At 41.3% G+C, this 15430-nt stretch overlaps 2 protein-coding genes across 3 annotated transcripts in view; one reads left to right on the top strand and one right to left on the bottom strand.

Annotated features, from left to right (window-relative positions):
• Nucleotides 1–8178, top strand: part of wwox (WW domain containing oxidoreductase) — a 128586-nt gene extending 120408 nt beyond the window's left edge. For both annotated transcript variants that reach the window (XM_044192919.1, XM_044192920.1), the window contains one exon: nucleotides 6734–8178. In XM_044192919.1, the coding sequence (XP_044048854.1) occupies nucleotides 6734–7011 (278 nt within the window). In that variant the 3' untranslated portion in view covers nucleotides 7012–8178. The remainder of the gene's footprint in view (nucleotides 1–6733) is intronic.
• Nucleotides 1568–15430, bottom strand: part of LOC122874702 (transcription factor Maf-like) — a 53659-nt gene continuing 39796 nt past the window's right edge. Inside the window, exon 3 of the mRNA XM_044192923.1 lies at nucleotides 1568–8120. The gene's annotated coding sequence lies outside the window, so the exon portion shown is untranslated. The remainder of the gene's footprint in view (nucleotides 8121–15430) is intronic.

Genomic DNA, 15430 nt, shown 5'->3' with positions numbered 1-15430 from the left:
ATATGTTGCTTTTATTAGGGGAAAATAATTAGGTTGTGCGGATCACTTCAGAAGTCCTCTTGCAAGATAAAAATGAGATAGTTTCACAGTCGTTGCACAAGTCCTTCTGACTCCTCATCGTTTTCCCCTTGGATGGCTTGTGTCCTAGTTCCCTCATCTCCTCCTCTCCTTTGTTTCCTTTTCCGCTCTCCTTGTCCCTCCTCTAATCTTTATGCCTCCCCTCCTCCTCTCCCTCTTGTCCTTTGCATTCCCACCACCTCGTTTCTCACTTCCTCTTCTATTGTTCCCTTGAACATGCGGCATTAAATGTATGCAGCAACATCGCATTGGACTGCACATTTACACACACACATAACAGATGAACAATCACAGTGTGACAGGAGGCTGTTGATGACTGACACTTGGTTGATCTTATCTGGCGCAAAAGGGGTAAAGAGAGGGCCGCAGAGAGAAAGAGAGAAAAATAGTGGGGGTGGGGGTGTTGGGGTGGGGGTGGGGGTTCTGCTGTGCTTTGTGTTGTGTTCCTGTCACTCCTACATAGTTTATTCCTCTGTTCCTTTCTCTCTCTGCTTTCTCATCTTCTACTATATCACTCTGCTCGCTTATATAGAAAGAAAGAATGTCAACAGGGCTCATCTTGGACTCCAGGGAAAGAGATCCATTTACCTTCAAGAGGTCCTACTATGACCGTTTACCCATGAGACCTCAGCTACAGTAGCACTGTATGCCCAGTCCTGTAAGTTATGAGGCTGGAGGGGGATGGGGCTGCAGGGGAATAGGGATCTGCAGAGGGTTGATGGAAAAGAAGGGGCAGAGGAAGGAGTAGGGGGGGGCAAGGCTGACAGACTTAGAGAGATTGAGTGGGCATGATGAAGGAATGGAAAGAGAAAGAGGGAGGGAGGAGGCTGGTCCTTCCATCCTGTCAATAATGCCCCTCAGGGGAGCACACTGCCTGTAGGTGAGTATTAGCCATCAGCCTGTGGGCTAATGGCGGGTATGAAATAGAGTTTAGTACATACAGATGACCAGGGGTAGACTAATCACTGGAGACCCATGATGAGGAGAGCTGGTCATTCTCTGGGGATCTAAACAAACTCTCAGTCAGATTATGGACATGGCTCCAATTCGAATAAATGCTTTAGCCTATATTCAATGCTTTTGGGTGTGTAGAAGTGAATCATTTGTGCATATGGATTATTTTATCACGCTAGAACTGACAAAATGCACAGCACCTTTACTTGCTTATGTCTAATATAACCTTTGGCCTACCTCAGTCAGGGTGACTAAGGTCACCACAGAGTCACTGGGGTGAGAGTCAGGGTGCTTTCTGAAGTGTGCGCTGAGGTGTTTGAGGTGCTAATCTCCTCTCCTCTTGGTTGAGTGGTCAGGCTGAATGGAGGGACAGCTTGTTTATCTGAGGGGATCGCGTTACCAAGGATTCCCTCTACAGCTGGGCCAGGCACGCTCAGCTGAGCTGTCGGCTCGCAGAGGTTACCATGACTGAGGGCAAAGATAGCTCTGCATACACACACATTCACACATAAACTGCACACATACACAGAGGAAGTTTTTGATTTCAATGGTTATTTATTAAATGTAAAATATCTTTAGCACAGATTAAAAATCAGACACCTCCATCTATTTGAAACACCACAGGCTGAAAAAAAAAAAACATTCCTGAAACAGAATCACAATCCCTTTGGAATCCCACTTTCAGGATAGCTAGGCTGGGCAGAGGGCTGAGGCAAAAACTGCACTCCTCCTGATCCCTTTACTGGGGCTGCAAGCCAGGAAATACTTTCCAAATGCATGCTGCAGCCTTATTACATTGGGTTGTAGAAAATCATTTTTATTTATCAAGTACCTTTAGAATTCAGGTATTTTACCAGTTAATAGATGAGAAAAAAATCTGTAGTTTACATGTTTGTTTTCCTAAAATGTTACTCTGTCTAAAACAAGGTAAAAGAGTATTTGCAAGGAATGATCAGCACTTGTTTTCCTTATAGAACTACTGTACACAGTGGGTACTTGAAATCACAAGATGCTGCTTGTTTATGATTGACAGCTTACCAAACTTCAAAACTTCAAGCAGGCTAACAAGAATGATTAAAAAAAATCTAATTTTTGGTTCAGACCGTTTCTTGACCTGCTGCATATCCAGAGGGCCTTCACATGACAAGCATGGACATATGCTATAATGATCTGTGGTTCATGCCAGGAACTGAACTTTGTGTCCCAGGCATAAATAGCTTTGCCAACATTTAGCACTGCTGCTGAATTGGAGTGCCATCACAGAGGTCAGCTGGTGAATGCTCCCCCTCTCTTTTCTGCTCTGCCTCAACCCTTGCTGCTGTACAAATGCCAACTGACAACAACTGACACAGATGGTGAGCAGAAACACAGAAGGACAGGCAAAGGAAGAGAACCACCCACAGGAGTAAGAAAACTGGAAGACTCTACACACACTGTCCAAGAGAGGATATTGCCTGACAATATTATCAACTCATTTATTTTAAACTTTTTTTTATTTTTAATCTTTTCTTTTTTCTACTTTTTTAAAGTATTCTTTTTTTTTCAGCACATGCCATATGAGAATTTGGGGATTATAAAAGTACCTGAAAGAATTGCTAGGTTTTCAGCATGCATAGCTGTTTGTATTTACAGGGTTTTATGTACAGGGACGGGCCAAAAACAGACTGCTCTACAGTACTGGGTTTATTTACATCCAGGTCAGAGGGAGAGGTCAGTGTCATAACTACAGATGTGGGGGTGAAGGATCACATGCATAGGGTCAGAGAAAGCTCATACGGCTGAGTACAACTTGGATGATGAAGACACAGAACAGAACAGGCAAAGTAACATTATTGTTAATTCAACAACATCACATCTTCCCCACATACCCTTTTTGCTTTTGAATACGCTCAATAAGGAGTTTACAACAACTGATTATTGCGTAACACTATACAAGGACATTTCTATTGCAAGTCCATGAGGTTCTTGGGTATTGAGTCGATACTGAGATTGGAAGACTTGGATCTGATCCCAGAGCAGTTCCAGAGCCATAGTAGTGGATCCCAGGCTAAATGCAGGCTCATTGCTGCTTATCTACAGTCAGCTTATTGCAGGGTGTTTTGTGAGTATTTTCTCAGCATTTGGGTGTGTTTTTATTACCTGCAAAAGCAGACATACACAGAAGTAAGTAAAATCTGCCCTCACTTGGTACTGTCCTGGTCCTTTGGTTTGTCATATTGCTGTTGTGCTGTGATCTTTATGTTTTATTTTTTAGCATAGAGGATCATTTTAGATTTAGGGTTGTTTTGGTGCACTTCATCTGTCCCATCTTCTCCCCTCCCCAAATCAGTGGGTTAGTAGCAGAGCTGTTTTTCTTTTGGGGAAAGTCTCAAGTATTTCAAAACAAGTCCTGGTCAAGTCTCAAGTCTTTCAGGTCTCTGGATGCTGACTGTGCTCATTAATGACATGGCACTAGTCAACACCTTTTTAAATAATGTTTTTCATAGCTGGGCCCAAGTCTACTTAATGCAATTTATTAGATCTTTTAAAGAATAAGAAATAGCTATACATTTATAACAAAAATGCTTAAGTCATACCCTTTTCTCTTATAGCGATGACTAGAGGGTCCAGAATAAGATATCTGATGTGGGTCCATATGATTGGCCTTCTGAATAGGCCAATTGCACAGCTATAGGCAGGGCGACCAGACAATCCTAAATTTAATCACAATGATAAGTAAATGCACTTAATTTACTACAGCTACACAACCTTTGCAATAACCTGCAACATGACAAATTGTGGCATATTATTATTGAGAATTTATCCAGTCATAACTGTTCAAGTTTTTGTTTTCAAGTTTCATGTCAAGTCAAGCTGTCGGGCAAGTCCAAGTCACAGTCTACAGCTCTGGATAGTAGAGAACAACTCTAAAACACCACAGATGTTTCTCTGAAAACTACTGTACACAAGGTAATGATTCACATTTAGTTGCAGAAGATAGAAAGACACACAGCAAAATCCATCAGTTTGTAGACAGCTAAATTTACAGGCATAATCTACAGTGTCACATGGGTTAGAAATGGCTGTTACACCAGAGATGTGTATGATGCACACTGGTTCAGTGATATTACCGTTCATGTAGATTGTTCCAAGTTTTTATTTGTGTATCTGTTCGTGCTCGTGTGCAGGCGCATGCTTGTGTTCAGGCATGCACATATGAATACTCTGTGTTTATGTGTAATTGTGTAATGTAAGTGTAGCAAGGTGGTTGCACACCCCCTCCTGTTCTCTTTTTCACTACCTCACACACCCCTTGCTGCCTATCTGCAAACACACGCGCACACTGACACACACACACAATGATAGATGGCTGTGGTGGGTGGTTGAGCATGTTAATGCCTAATCTCATCAGCCTTATCTTCTACAGAGGTCACAAGGTCAAGTGGTGAGGGGGGATGAGCTAAACACCAATATGTACTGATCCATTCACTACTAACTGGACTGTTGCAGCCCGTAGAGAAACAGTAGTACAGACTCTTGCTTTTATAGGAAAAAATCTTCAAAAAATGGAAGCACTTTTGGAAAAAATACTGAAATCGTCATTATGAAGTCAGCCACATAAATCTGAATTATGAACATGAAAGTTTTTTTTATCAATATTTAAACTTACAGCAGGACCAGTGTTTGGTAACTGGACACAAACAAACTGCTTTGAAAGTCAGCCAAGTTCAAGGGGGCGTCAGCAAGTCAGAGCCTGCAGCACTGAAATCTTCAGTGGAGTTTAAAAGGCATTTAGCTTTCAGACGAGCTAAATCAGATGCCCTAAGCGAGGGAGATGAGTTAAACTGAGCGCGTATGAACCTGCAACTCTGAGACACTGCTTGGCATTTGTCTGTCTTTGATATTTGATGTGGATGAAGTTATCGCCCCACTGGCAGGTGAGACAGACAGTGGCACACAGAGAGATGCTGCCTTTTCATCTGCTGTTTACCAGCTCTCTCATCACACTGTGCTTCAAACACACTCAATCTGCTGCTGCGACGTTACCAACCAGGGCTCGTCCTGGCGGAAGTTTACTTAGAGCTTAGAGGGGTGTGTGTGTGTGTGTGTGTGTGTGTGTGTGTGTGTGTATGTTTGTTTGTGTGTGGATTTGTGTGTGATGATGAGAAAAATATTTCTTGGAATCTGGTTCGTGTGTGTATTTCGATCATTCCATTTGCATCTATGTGCATATTTTTACTTGCATGTGAAAGTTCTTTAGACCTCAGTGGATCTTACCACTTCATGTGTGTTAGTCTCACAGCTGCTTTAGGAAGCTGTTCAAACAGTTGGCATGTAACATCTCTCCATTATGCATGTGTGTATGTTTGTGGGTCTTGCCCATGTTTGACTACTGCGAATATGGGGTTGTCTCACTGTGTGCCAGTACTCTGTGCTAAACATTAGTCCTCAGTCTTCACATCACTGTTCCCTCTCACTCTCTAAACCCCCCGCTTCTCATTGGGAGATAAAGAGACGAACCATTTCATGTGACTGTATAGAAGTCGTCTCCAGCCAGGAAAGCTGTCACAGCAGCTTTTAGCCGGAGCTGCAACATGAAAGATCCCTCTTTGAGCAGTTGGGTTATGTGTGTAATTCTCTCTGACGTGTTTATTCTGCTGCAGTTTCAACTTTCATTTTCAAATGTCACAGAAAGCTCCCTCCTCCAAGAATATCCCTACTAATTACTGACTGATGGGACAGGGTGTATTAGAGAACTTAGCAGGTTGCGTCCCAATACTGCAACGTTACTTGTACAGTGCGTCTCGGATTGAGACGACATGAAACAGTGTCAATTTCTGGGGTGAGACTTGAGTGATCTTCAGATTTAAACTAGCAAAAAAAATTTGAGAGGACTTACTGAGAAAGAACCGGAGGGAAAGCCGTGTGTGTGTGTTTGTGTCTGTCTGTCTATGTGTGTTTGTGTATTGTATGTCAAAATATCTATAACCAACCAACTTCTGATTTAAACACTTAGGTACAGAATTGTACTTGCATCATTTCCAATACTTATTCTCAACTTTGAAAGCCTGGCTGAACCCATATACACATCATGTGAAAATATACATATTCATTACCATGGCATTAAAACCTGCTCTTTTACAATATACAAAAAAGCTGTGGTTTCCTTGGTGATTCCCATCCAGACAGGAGCTGGTGTAATTTACTTGTCCATGTTCTCACCTTCTCCACTGTGAGTCTAAACATCTGTAGCATTCACATGGTCCCAAATAGCCAGAGGTCCTGTACACACCGGGTAGAGAAATAAATAAATAAATATATGTATATAAATATATGTACAGTAAGGGGTTATGCTGTTCCCATGGTAATATGACCCAGTCATCATGGGCTGCAGGGAGCGGGGAGAGACAGCGTGTGGAGTTTTTTTTTTTTTTTTTTTTTCCTGTTGACACTGTCCTGCTGTCTCTTTTTGTCTTTGTGTGTGTCTGTATGTGTGTGTGTGAAGATGTAGGTGTCTCACAGAGGACATAGTGATGTGTTCGGTGTCCGCTGTTCGTCCTCTCTCTTTTTCTCTGGACAGGACATGTCCTAATGTCTGTGTGTCAGTAAATGAGTTCTCTGTATTTTGTCTCCTCCTTCAGGTTGACGCCGTCTCGTTGTCTCAGTCTCATGATTCGCCCACTGAACTCTTATCCCTTTCTGTGTGTTTGTCTGTCCACAGCAACAAGGGGCGGCCACCACGGTGTACTGTGCCATAGCTCCGGAGCTGGAGGGGTTAGGCGGCATGTACTTCAACAACTGCTTCCGCTGCCTGCCGTCCGTTCAGGCCCAGGACCAGAGCAGCGCCGCCAGCCTGTGGGAGCTGAGCGAGCGTCTAGTTGCAGAGAGGTCTGCAGGCATACAGGCTCTCTGATGGACAGAGGAGGAGAAGGAGGGAGACTAGCCAAACAGGAATCAAAGAGGATGGGTCACGGTGATGTCCATTTAGGTTTGAACTGAATAAAAGGTAACTGTACTCTGACTGTACAATACAAGAGAGCTGCCAAACCACGGAAGTCCATCTGGATATGTCACGTCACTACGGGGACTAAAACACACTACATATACAGTACGGGGGGGGTTTCATATACACTCTATTAAATAAATGAAAGTTTGAGTTGTGTGCAGCTCTGCTGTGGTAGTTTACAGTGGGAGGTGGGGGACGGGAGAAGATTTGGGACGAATTCAGGAATCTCTTAAAGTTTGTTCTTTCTCTGTTTGTCTCAGTAGCTTTTCATAACTCTCTCAATCTTTTCCTTTTCCTTTTCTATTTAAAACAGCAAAGTTCAAAAAAGCAAATGGTTACTTAATAAGCATACACTCAATGGCATATGCATCAGGTTCCAGCAATAGTGTCACTATATGGCAAATATTGTGTCTTCCTGATTAATGTCAGTATATTCAGTATCCTTTTGTCTAGTTCTACGTAGATGTTGATGTTTCCTATTGAGATACAGAGAGTGTTGGTTAATCTTTGTGCTAAATCTTTTTGGGCATAGGAGAAATAAGGAGTAATGGGCATGTGACACTCATGGATATATAAACACACTAGAGGTATGATTATTATGGCTATATACATAATTCTGCAATAATTGTATTTCTTATCAGTGTCCCTATTAGTTTTCTGTACAATATTTACAATATCCTGATTTCTGGGCATGTGCTAAAGGGGTGTGGACATCATATTTTTTTCTGTTTGCTATTTGACTCAACCTACGTATTAATAATCTAAACTCTAAAGTCTAAATTACAATTTGGAGGTATTGATGGAGGGATGATCCTTGTCCATTTGAATAGCAAATACAGATGGTGGAGAATCTTATTTCCAGAGTCCAGGATCTTTAATTTTTGTGTTTCTTCCCTTGTTGTTGAAGTAGAAGAATGAGAGTGATTTCAGTCTCCTGTTATTATTTTATTATTGTTCTTTTAATATTTAACTCTGGCTTTGGGCTTGCTCTGGATTGGTTGCCCTGAAGCCACTGTTGGGACGCTTTTGAGACATTGTGCTTTATGGCAGTCTGGGTGCCGTAGGTTGCTCTTGAAACATCAGCATTCCTGTGTCATGATATCTGTAAAAAACAAAAACAAATGGGAGAGAACATTTAATAAAAATCTGTTTTACAGAAACGTGTGAAATTCTTTTAGACACAGCAAGTGGAAGTGCATTTATTTGGAGGCCATTATGGGAGATATTTGTGTCGGGAGCTGACAAGTGAGCAACACTGAAGTCTGACAAAGTAGGACTGTTCCTGAGAAGAAAAAGGTATTCAGTGTGAACTAAGAAATCATCAGCATTACACAGTGTGTTTGATGATACATTTAATTAAAAAAAAAGAAGCAAAAAAAAGCATTTTTCTCTCTGCTTTGTTCATATGCTTTATGTCAGACCTGGGACAGGATCAACCAGCTGATCCCACACATGACCTGCACTCTCACACGTGGATCTTCAGCTACCTGATTGATTCACTCCTCCTCCAATCAGAAAAGCAGCAGAATAGCTCTGTCCTTCCATTTGGCCCACACACAAACACATACACACAGTCTCAGAGTTACATCACAATTCATGACAATGACAAATTATGCTTTTTTCATCTCTTTTCCTCCATATACTTTCCTTTACTCTCCTTTTTTGTCTTTCTTTCAGTCCCTCCTATGCAGACTTACTCACAGAACACATACTCACACATTGAGTCAGAAACATGCCGTGCCTTTACACAGCCGTGGCCTGCACAGAAACTGATACCGGTGTCCTGTCCTATTATAATCTGTACTGCAGCTAGAGTACAGGTGTCTTATCACTGTCCTTTCACATACCAGGAACAGAGATACAGCACAAACACACACCCACACACTCTGCAAGAGCAGTCGGTGTCTCATATGTACCCAGCGAGGAATCAAGTGAGAAAACAAGCAGAAAATTTGATAAAACTGTCCAGAATGTGTCTCGCCTCTAAATCAACACATCTGTGTTTAGGTGCAGTGTGGTGCTGTGACCCCTGAAGAAAATGACATTCATCTATTACATACTGAGTGATTTCACTATATAGCCATACTAAATAGGAGTAAACAGCAATGCTAGCTACACAACCACTACAGTGTTAAAAGTATTAATGATAAAGGATTCCCCCGACTGCTGTCTGTGGTGCTGACCTGGCTCTGGCTCATTCATGGCACTGTACTTCTGTCCCTGGTGAACAATCCGTAGAAAAATTTGGCACACATGAGACTTTGCTTGTTAATCAGTTATAGAGCATATTTTCACCATGTGTGTTTAGTCTGCAGGCTGCTGAGCCCTGACATGAGCCTCTGTGAGAGACAACACTATTCCCTTCCCTAGTGTCTGCCTGGTTCAGCTTTTAACAGACGTATTTCTCAGTCAGTGAGCATGTTGGCTGTTTAGTTTCCCTCTTTCTGTTGTTAGACCCCAGCCAGTTAGTTAGATAGCCTGCCCTGCTGTGTTTATTGTTTCCAATTGTAGACTTCCTCTTTGGCGGTGCCACCAGTGAATAAACTAAAAGACAATTCCTGCCTCATCTGGTCTCTTAAGTTGGGTCCGACTCCTGCATAGTGTATCACACTCCACTGCTATTGAAATATAATTTTATTCAAAAGAATTCTAGATGAAATAACTTCTTAAGATGGTTATTTTATTGCGTTCTGTGATGATCCTAAAGAGAGTAATTCCACACTTCTGTAATGTTTGCTCCCTCTCCTCCACCTCCCTACTAAAGGAGGAAGCCTCAATCTGGGAATAAAATAACCACAAGAATAATGTCAGCTGTTTGTGACTATATATCAGGAAACTGATGCTAATGATGAAGCCTGAATGCTGGAAGCACATCCGTTTAACTAATAAATCTTTCTTCTTTGTACAGCTGCAATTTTTTCAAAGTTCAAAGTGTTATGTGCCCATTCCCCACGTGTTGTTAGTAGCCGAAGTCAGAATAACATTTCAACCAGTGCTGTTACACCATGAGACATCATCATGCTCAGCTAAGCTTGCAGGTTTAGCTTATCAATGACAACTCTATGAATGTGGAGCTATAGAAAACAGACGGAGCGTTTGAGGAAGCCAATCGATTGGAGGGGCAGACTCAAGACACAAAGGAGAATCTTCAGGAGAACAACAAACAACCAGACGTCTCTGTGGCTGTGCACTGTGGTGGCTGATCCATGGATGTGTGCCTGAGTGAAAAGGGAGGGTCCTGCCTGGCTTTCATACAAAGTCCTATCGATCAGGCCCTATCGGAATCATCTGATAGCTAATCAATAAACTACACTTCCTCTCAGCGAGCAGGGAGGAGAGAGAAGCACGGCTCTCACAAGAGTAGGACCTTGATCCTTTCACCCCACAGTCACACACACACACACACACACACACACACACACACACACACACACACACACACACACTTTGTCTTTCTGTCTCTCCTCATTTCTATGTGTCTTTATCTCTCTCTTATAATAACAGTACAAGACAGAATAATAACCGAAAGCCTGTGTAAACCAAATCACCAATATACATTAGAATGTTATTTTAATTAGTTGGATTTACAGTTGATTTTTTTTCCCTTCACTGAGTTTATTTCAATTTGGGCAGTAATTGTTTACGACTGACCATTTCATTTTCCATTATTGTTTTTATTTCTTCTTGTGATTAATTTCACCTCTCAAAGAATAATTATGAGAGGATTGATTTGATTATGCCTTTGTTCTACTCCTATTGGCTCCATTGACTGAGGGAATGCCATGTTGCCATTTCAAGCGGATATATTTAATGATCACAATCAATGTTAAAGCTCTCTCTAGACTCAACTAACTCAATAAATATCTGCCAGGAGGAAATTTACCATCTAACTACAGCAGGCAATAAAGTCTTGCTCTCTGTTCTCCTCCCCTCCCCTCACTCTCTTTCCATCTCTTTTGAGGATGATATTGTGATTAAAACTGTTGATCAGTTTTCATAAAGTACCACTGTAGAGTCGATGAAAATATTATTTCCTTTCAATATCTGCACATGTGCTTTGCTTGCACAGGCAAAAGAAAAATTTGCTGATCATTCCCCCAGACTTGTTTGTACTTAATTAGTACATTTTAATAAAAAAAAAGTCTGCTTGTCAAAATAAAATCTCTTTTATTTTATGTCTTGTTTTGCAGATTTAAAAAAATGACATTTTAATTCACTTATAGGATGATAAAACCATTACAGCTTCTTTTTGTGTGCATGAGGCTTTAGAAGTAAACATTGCAGTGGGGCTGTGCCGGATGCATTTCTCTTGGACATCTAACAAACCAGTATCCTTTACTGTTTGGCACACTACTAAAACAACACATTGCTCAGAAACACACTGCAAATAAGATGTGAAAGTTTTATGTGACAGGAAGTATAGCATTTTAAGTAGTTTTCTCTTTGCAAATGATGAAATTTGTGTAATATGAAGGTGTTGTAGTTGTTGGCACATGTTACAAAGTAGAAGTTTCTCTCCACCTCAGTCTTTCGTGTACTCCTTTATAAAGAATCTTAGAAGCAGCATTGATAACATTTGGATCCAGATAGCTGTGATTCAGTTAGCCTGTTCACTATCAAATGCACTTATTTCCCCCTGTAGATCTGCTTGTGCAATCTATAACTTTCTGTTTTTATTGAAGCCTCAGCACGGCACCTTTGAGGAAATCCTTCCAGCCCCAAATCCCCAGCGTGTCCTCACCGCTAGACAGCATGACCTTGTAAACCCTGAGTTATTTTACTCACCCATTGTGCAAGGATAGAAAGAAAAGAGAGAGCAAGAGAGAGGGAGAAAGAGGAGGGACGGGGGCAAAGAAAAAAAAGGAGCTCCTGCCTGTCACAGCTTTCAAACACAAAGAAAAATGAGCACTTGGGCTGAAGTACAATTATTAGCCCCTGTCTACAGATTCATCACACTACAGAGAGGGGGGGTGGATACAGAGAGGAGTGGAGCAAGAGGTGGAGTCAAGGAAGGTAGAAAAAAAGCTGTAAAGGTATGGGCAGAGTGGTATGGTACTGAGGGAAAACTGAGAGTGAGCCAGGTGGGGTGCAAGGTGAAGCATGCAAAGCTACTAGAGTCAGGAGAAAAGAGGGGGGAGGAAAGTTTTAGGGAAATAAAAGAGTGAGGAAAAGAGAAAGCGCAAGGCAGAGGTAAAGGAAGGTAAAATGAAATAAGAGGATTTGTCAAGCCAGTGGTTGGTGCCAGTAATAAAGCCTGCTAATCTGAGGGAGAACGCTTGGCTGCTCTCACACTGACTCTCTTGACGCTCCACTTTACCACTGGGCCAAGCCAAGGTCACACACACACACACACACACACACACACACACACACACACACACACACAGTTCATGCGTGTTTTTCTGTCCCATTGCTCTTTTCATGAATCAAGTGTGTTTGTGTGTGCTTTCCACTTTCCTCTAAATGTTTTGCCGTCACTGCTGACCTCTCTCCTCTCCCCGCACATCTTTTTCTCTCTCGCCTTTTCTCTCTGCGTCACTCGTCTTCTTGTTAAGTATCATCTCCACCACACACCCCCCTCAGCCATGTTGATTTTGAAATCTCATTTTTCTCTGTTTCTTAACTGGCTCTGCCGTGTGAATCAATACCTATCAAAACCATTACATAAATACATCTGTCACAAGCAGATAGTAGAGTGGGGATGTAATGTGTCTGGTTAAGGCCACCATAGGGTGAAAGGAGATATATGTGTGTGTGTGTGTTCTCAGAGGACAGCAAGTGTCATTTTGTGTGACCAGGTGTGTCGGGCGGAGAAAAAGGTTGTTATTGAGCTGCGATAAATGATGCATAACCTTGTGCACTGCTTACTTAGCCCCAGACCCTTGTTCTCTCTGTCTCTTTTGTTGTCGCTTCGTAGTGTGTACGTATGTGTTTTGAGTGTGTACTCATGGGCATATCTATATGATTACTTGAAGGCCGCAGGTCTGATGTAAGTGCACAGTGAGGAGTTTAATATTTTGGATGCACAAGAGAGACACCTGGCTTTATGAAGCTGTATTATAGGTGTATTTACACAGCTAAACTGTATTTTGAAAAATATGGGCCTCTACATTTACAAAGAGCACAAGGAAACCAAGGAGGGAGATAGAGAAGAACATGTATGGAAGGAATGATGAATGATAGAGGGGAACAGGAGGAAGGAATTGAGAGAGAACTAGTGTCTCATGTCCTCTTCTGTCTGGCCATCTGGAGCTATTAAGATTGTATTACAGAGAAATGAGAAATACAAATTTTTTCTTTCCGGTTTCTTGTTATTCTTTTCCCCTCATCATCCTTTAGTGTTGTCACTGGCATTTCCACACCTCACTTCTGTGATTGACGGTGTGATGCAGATTTACATGTCATGCTGAAATAGCACAATAACCTGCGCGCCGATAATCACCTCATTGAGAAACGCTCCGGCCTCTCTCCACTTACAATTACTATTGTGTATTTGATCATATAAACACTCTCCAACAATGCACTTAATGGGCTTATTGGCAGTGGACCAGGACTTGCTTGTAAATAAGCCTGATGGTGTTTGATTCTAATAAATTAGGCTCATATATGCAAACACAGTAAAATCATAACAATATCCAAATGTGTGTAGGCAGAGGTGGGGTGGTGACAGGTGGAGATTTATGCTGCAACCAACTGGCCGGCATCATCACTCACTCAGCTATCTTCAACTTTTTTATTTGTTTAATTTCTAAATGTGATTGCTCCACTACTCCCACTCACGCTGATAAATGCAAAGGATCATGGGTAGAGGAGGCCAAGATTAATACACATAATTCTTCAACTGGACTAATCCAAAAAAGAAAGAAAGAAAGGAATGTGCTAAGAGCTCTGAGGAGGAATAAAAGCCATTTCTGCCGGGACATGATGTAACTGAGTACTATATAAGGTAAATAAATGTAAGATCACACGGTGCATTTTCTCTCTGTCTCTCTCCCTAATTGGGGCTGCTTGGGTGAAAAGCCTTTTAACCAAATAAAAAACGAAGCCAAACTACACAGCACTGAAAAGGCTCGATGACCTCATAGCTTCATTTCTGTCATTTATTTACCTGCATAATGTGAGTTCCCACTGTTTTACTGTCTATTCTGTGAGATACAACTCCCCTATGGGTACTGAAGCTTACACACACGTCTTTTAAAATCTTAAAAATATATTCATTTACATTATTCTTTCATTAAACCTTTATTTACTGTTAAGTTCTTTACTGTTTTGCACAGGCACCACGTGTACACAGGACTGGTGACACAAGGCAGAAGAGTTACATTAAAAAAAAGATGGCAAACAGTAAAACGTAAAAAAGATAAGATATGGCTCAAAAAATGAAATTACAGTAAACAGCAATAGATTTAAGGAGCAATAAATAAATTTAAGTTCAAGAATATGGTGTAAAAGGCTAATTAACCTAATTAAATTGCCAATACTAGCAATAACAACAACCTTGTTAATAAGAAGATACTGTATTTTTGTGAAGCATCACTGAGAAAGACTGGATTGTGACTCTAAAAGAATAGTAATGTGTGTGTGTGTGTGTGTGTGTGTGTGTGTGTGTGTGTCACATACCTACGAGATTAATTACAAGTACCGTGAATCACTGTGCAATTAATTAACTCATCCTTAGTAATGAGTGTGTGAGTGTATGTGTGTGTGTGTGAACTGTGCGTACGGTGTGTCACACAGACAGCCCCTCCATCTCTCCACCTCTCGCCCTGTCCCCTCTCTAATTGCTTCCCTCTCTATTAAAATGCAGTCTGCTGTGACATCACTCAACCCTCTGTTAGAGCAGGCCAGGGCACCGGGCAAACCACACACACACACAAACAGTCTATGTATATAATGCATGGTTTGTGTGGATTTTAGGGACGATTTGAGATGGTGAATCGGTGAAAGTTGAATTGAGTCCCAGAGTCGGTACGGCGACAGAGTCGACCAACAGAGTAACCTGTGGTTTCACTATTGTCTCCCTGCCTGTGTGTGTGTTTGTGTGTGTGTTACTGGAAACACTGACTGGACTGTAGCTAGTCTGGGTAGACTGATGTGTTACTGTATATGTGTTGTTGGCCTGGATCATAATTATTGTTTATTAACTTTCAGGGGAATTGTATTGTGGCAATAAGATCATATCAAGTTTTAGTTTTACAAAATTCTGTTTCCAAATTAAATACTATTTGTAATTAGAAATTGTTTTACATTTGCAGAGTTTTTGCAGATTCTAGTTCTTAATACTGAACATCAATTTGATTATTGTATTTATGGTATATGTGATTTTATACATTTGATTATCTTAAATATAATTGTTTTGCACACATTATTATTGTTCCTTCTATTTAATCTCTCCTGTTAATATCTTTTTCA

The sequence above is a fragment of the Siniperca chuatsi genome, linkage group LG4, assembly GCF_020085105.1.
Source record: "Siniperca chuatsi isolate FFG_IHB_CAS linkage group LG4, ASM2008510v1, whole genome shotgun sequence".
Taxonomy (NCBI): Eukaryota; Metazoa; Chordata; class Actinopteri; order Centrarchiformes; family Sinipercidae; genus Siniperca; species Siniperca chuatsi.
This window is presented reverse-complemented; position numbering and strand designations above follow the sequence as displayed.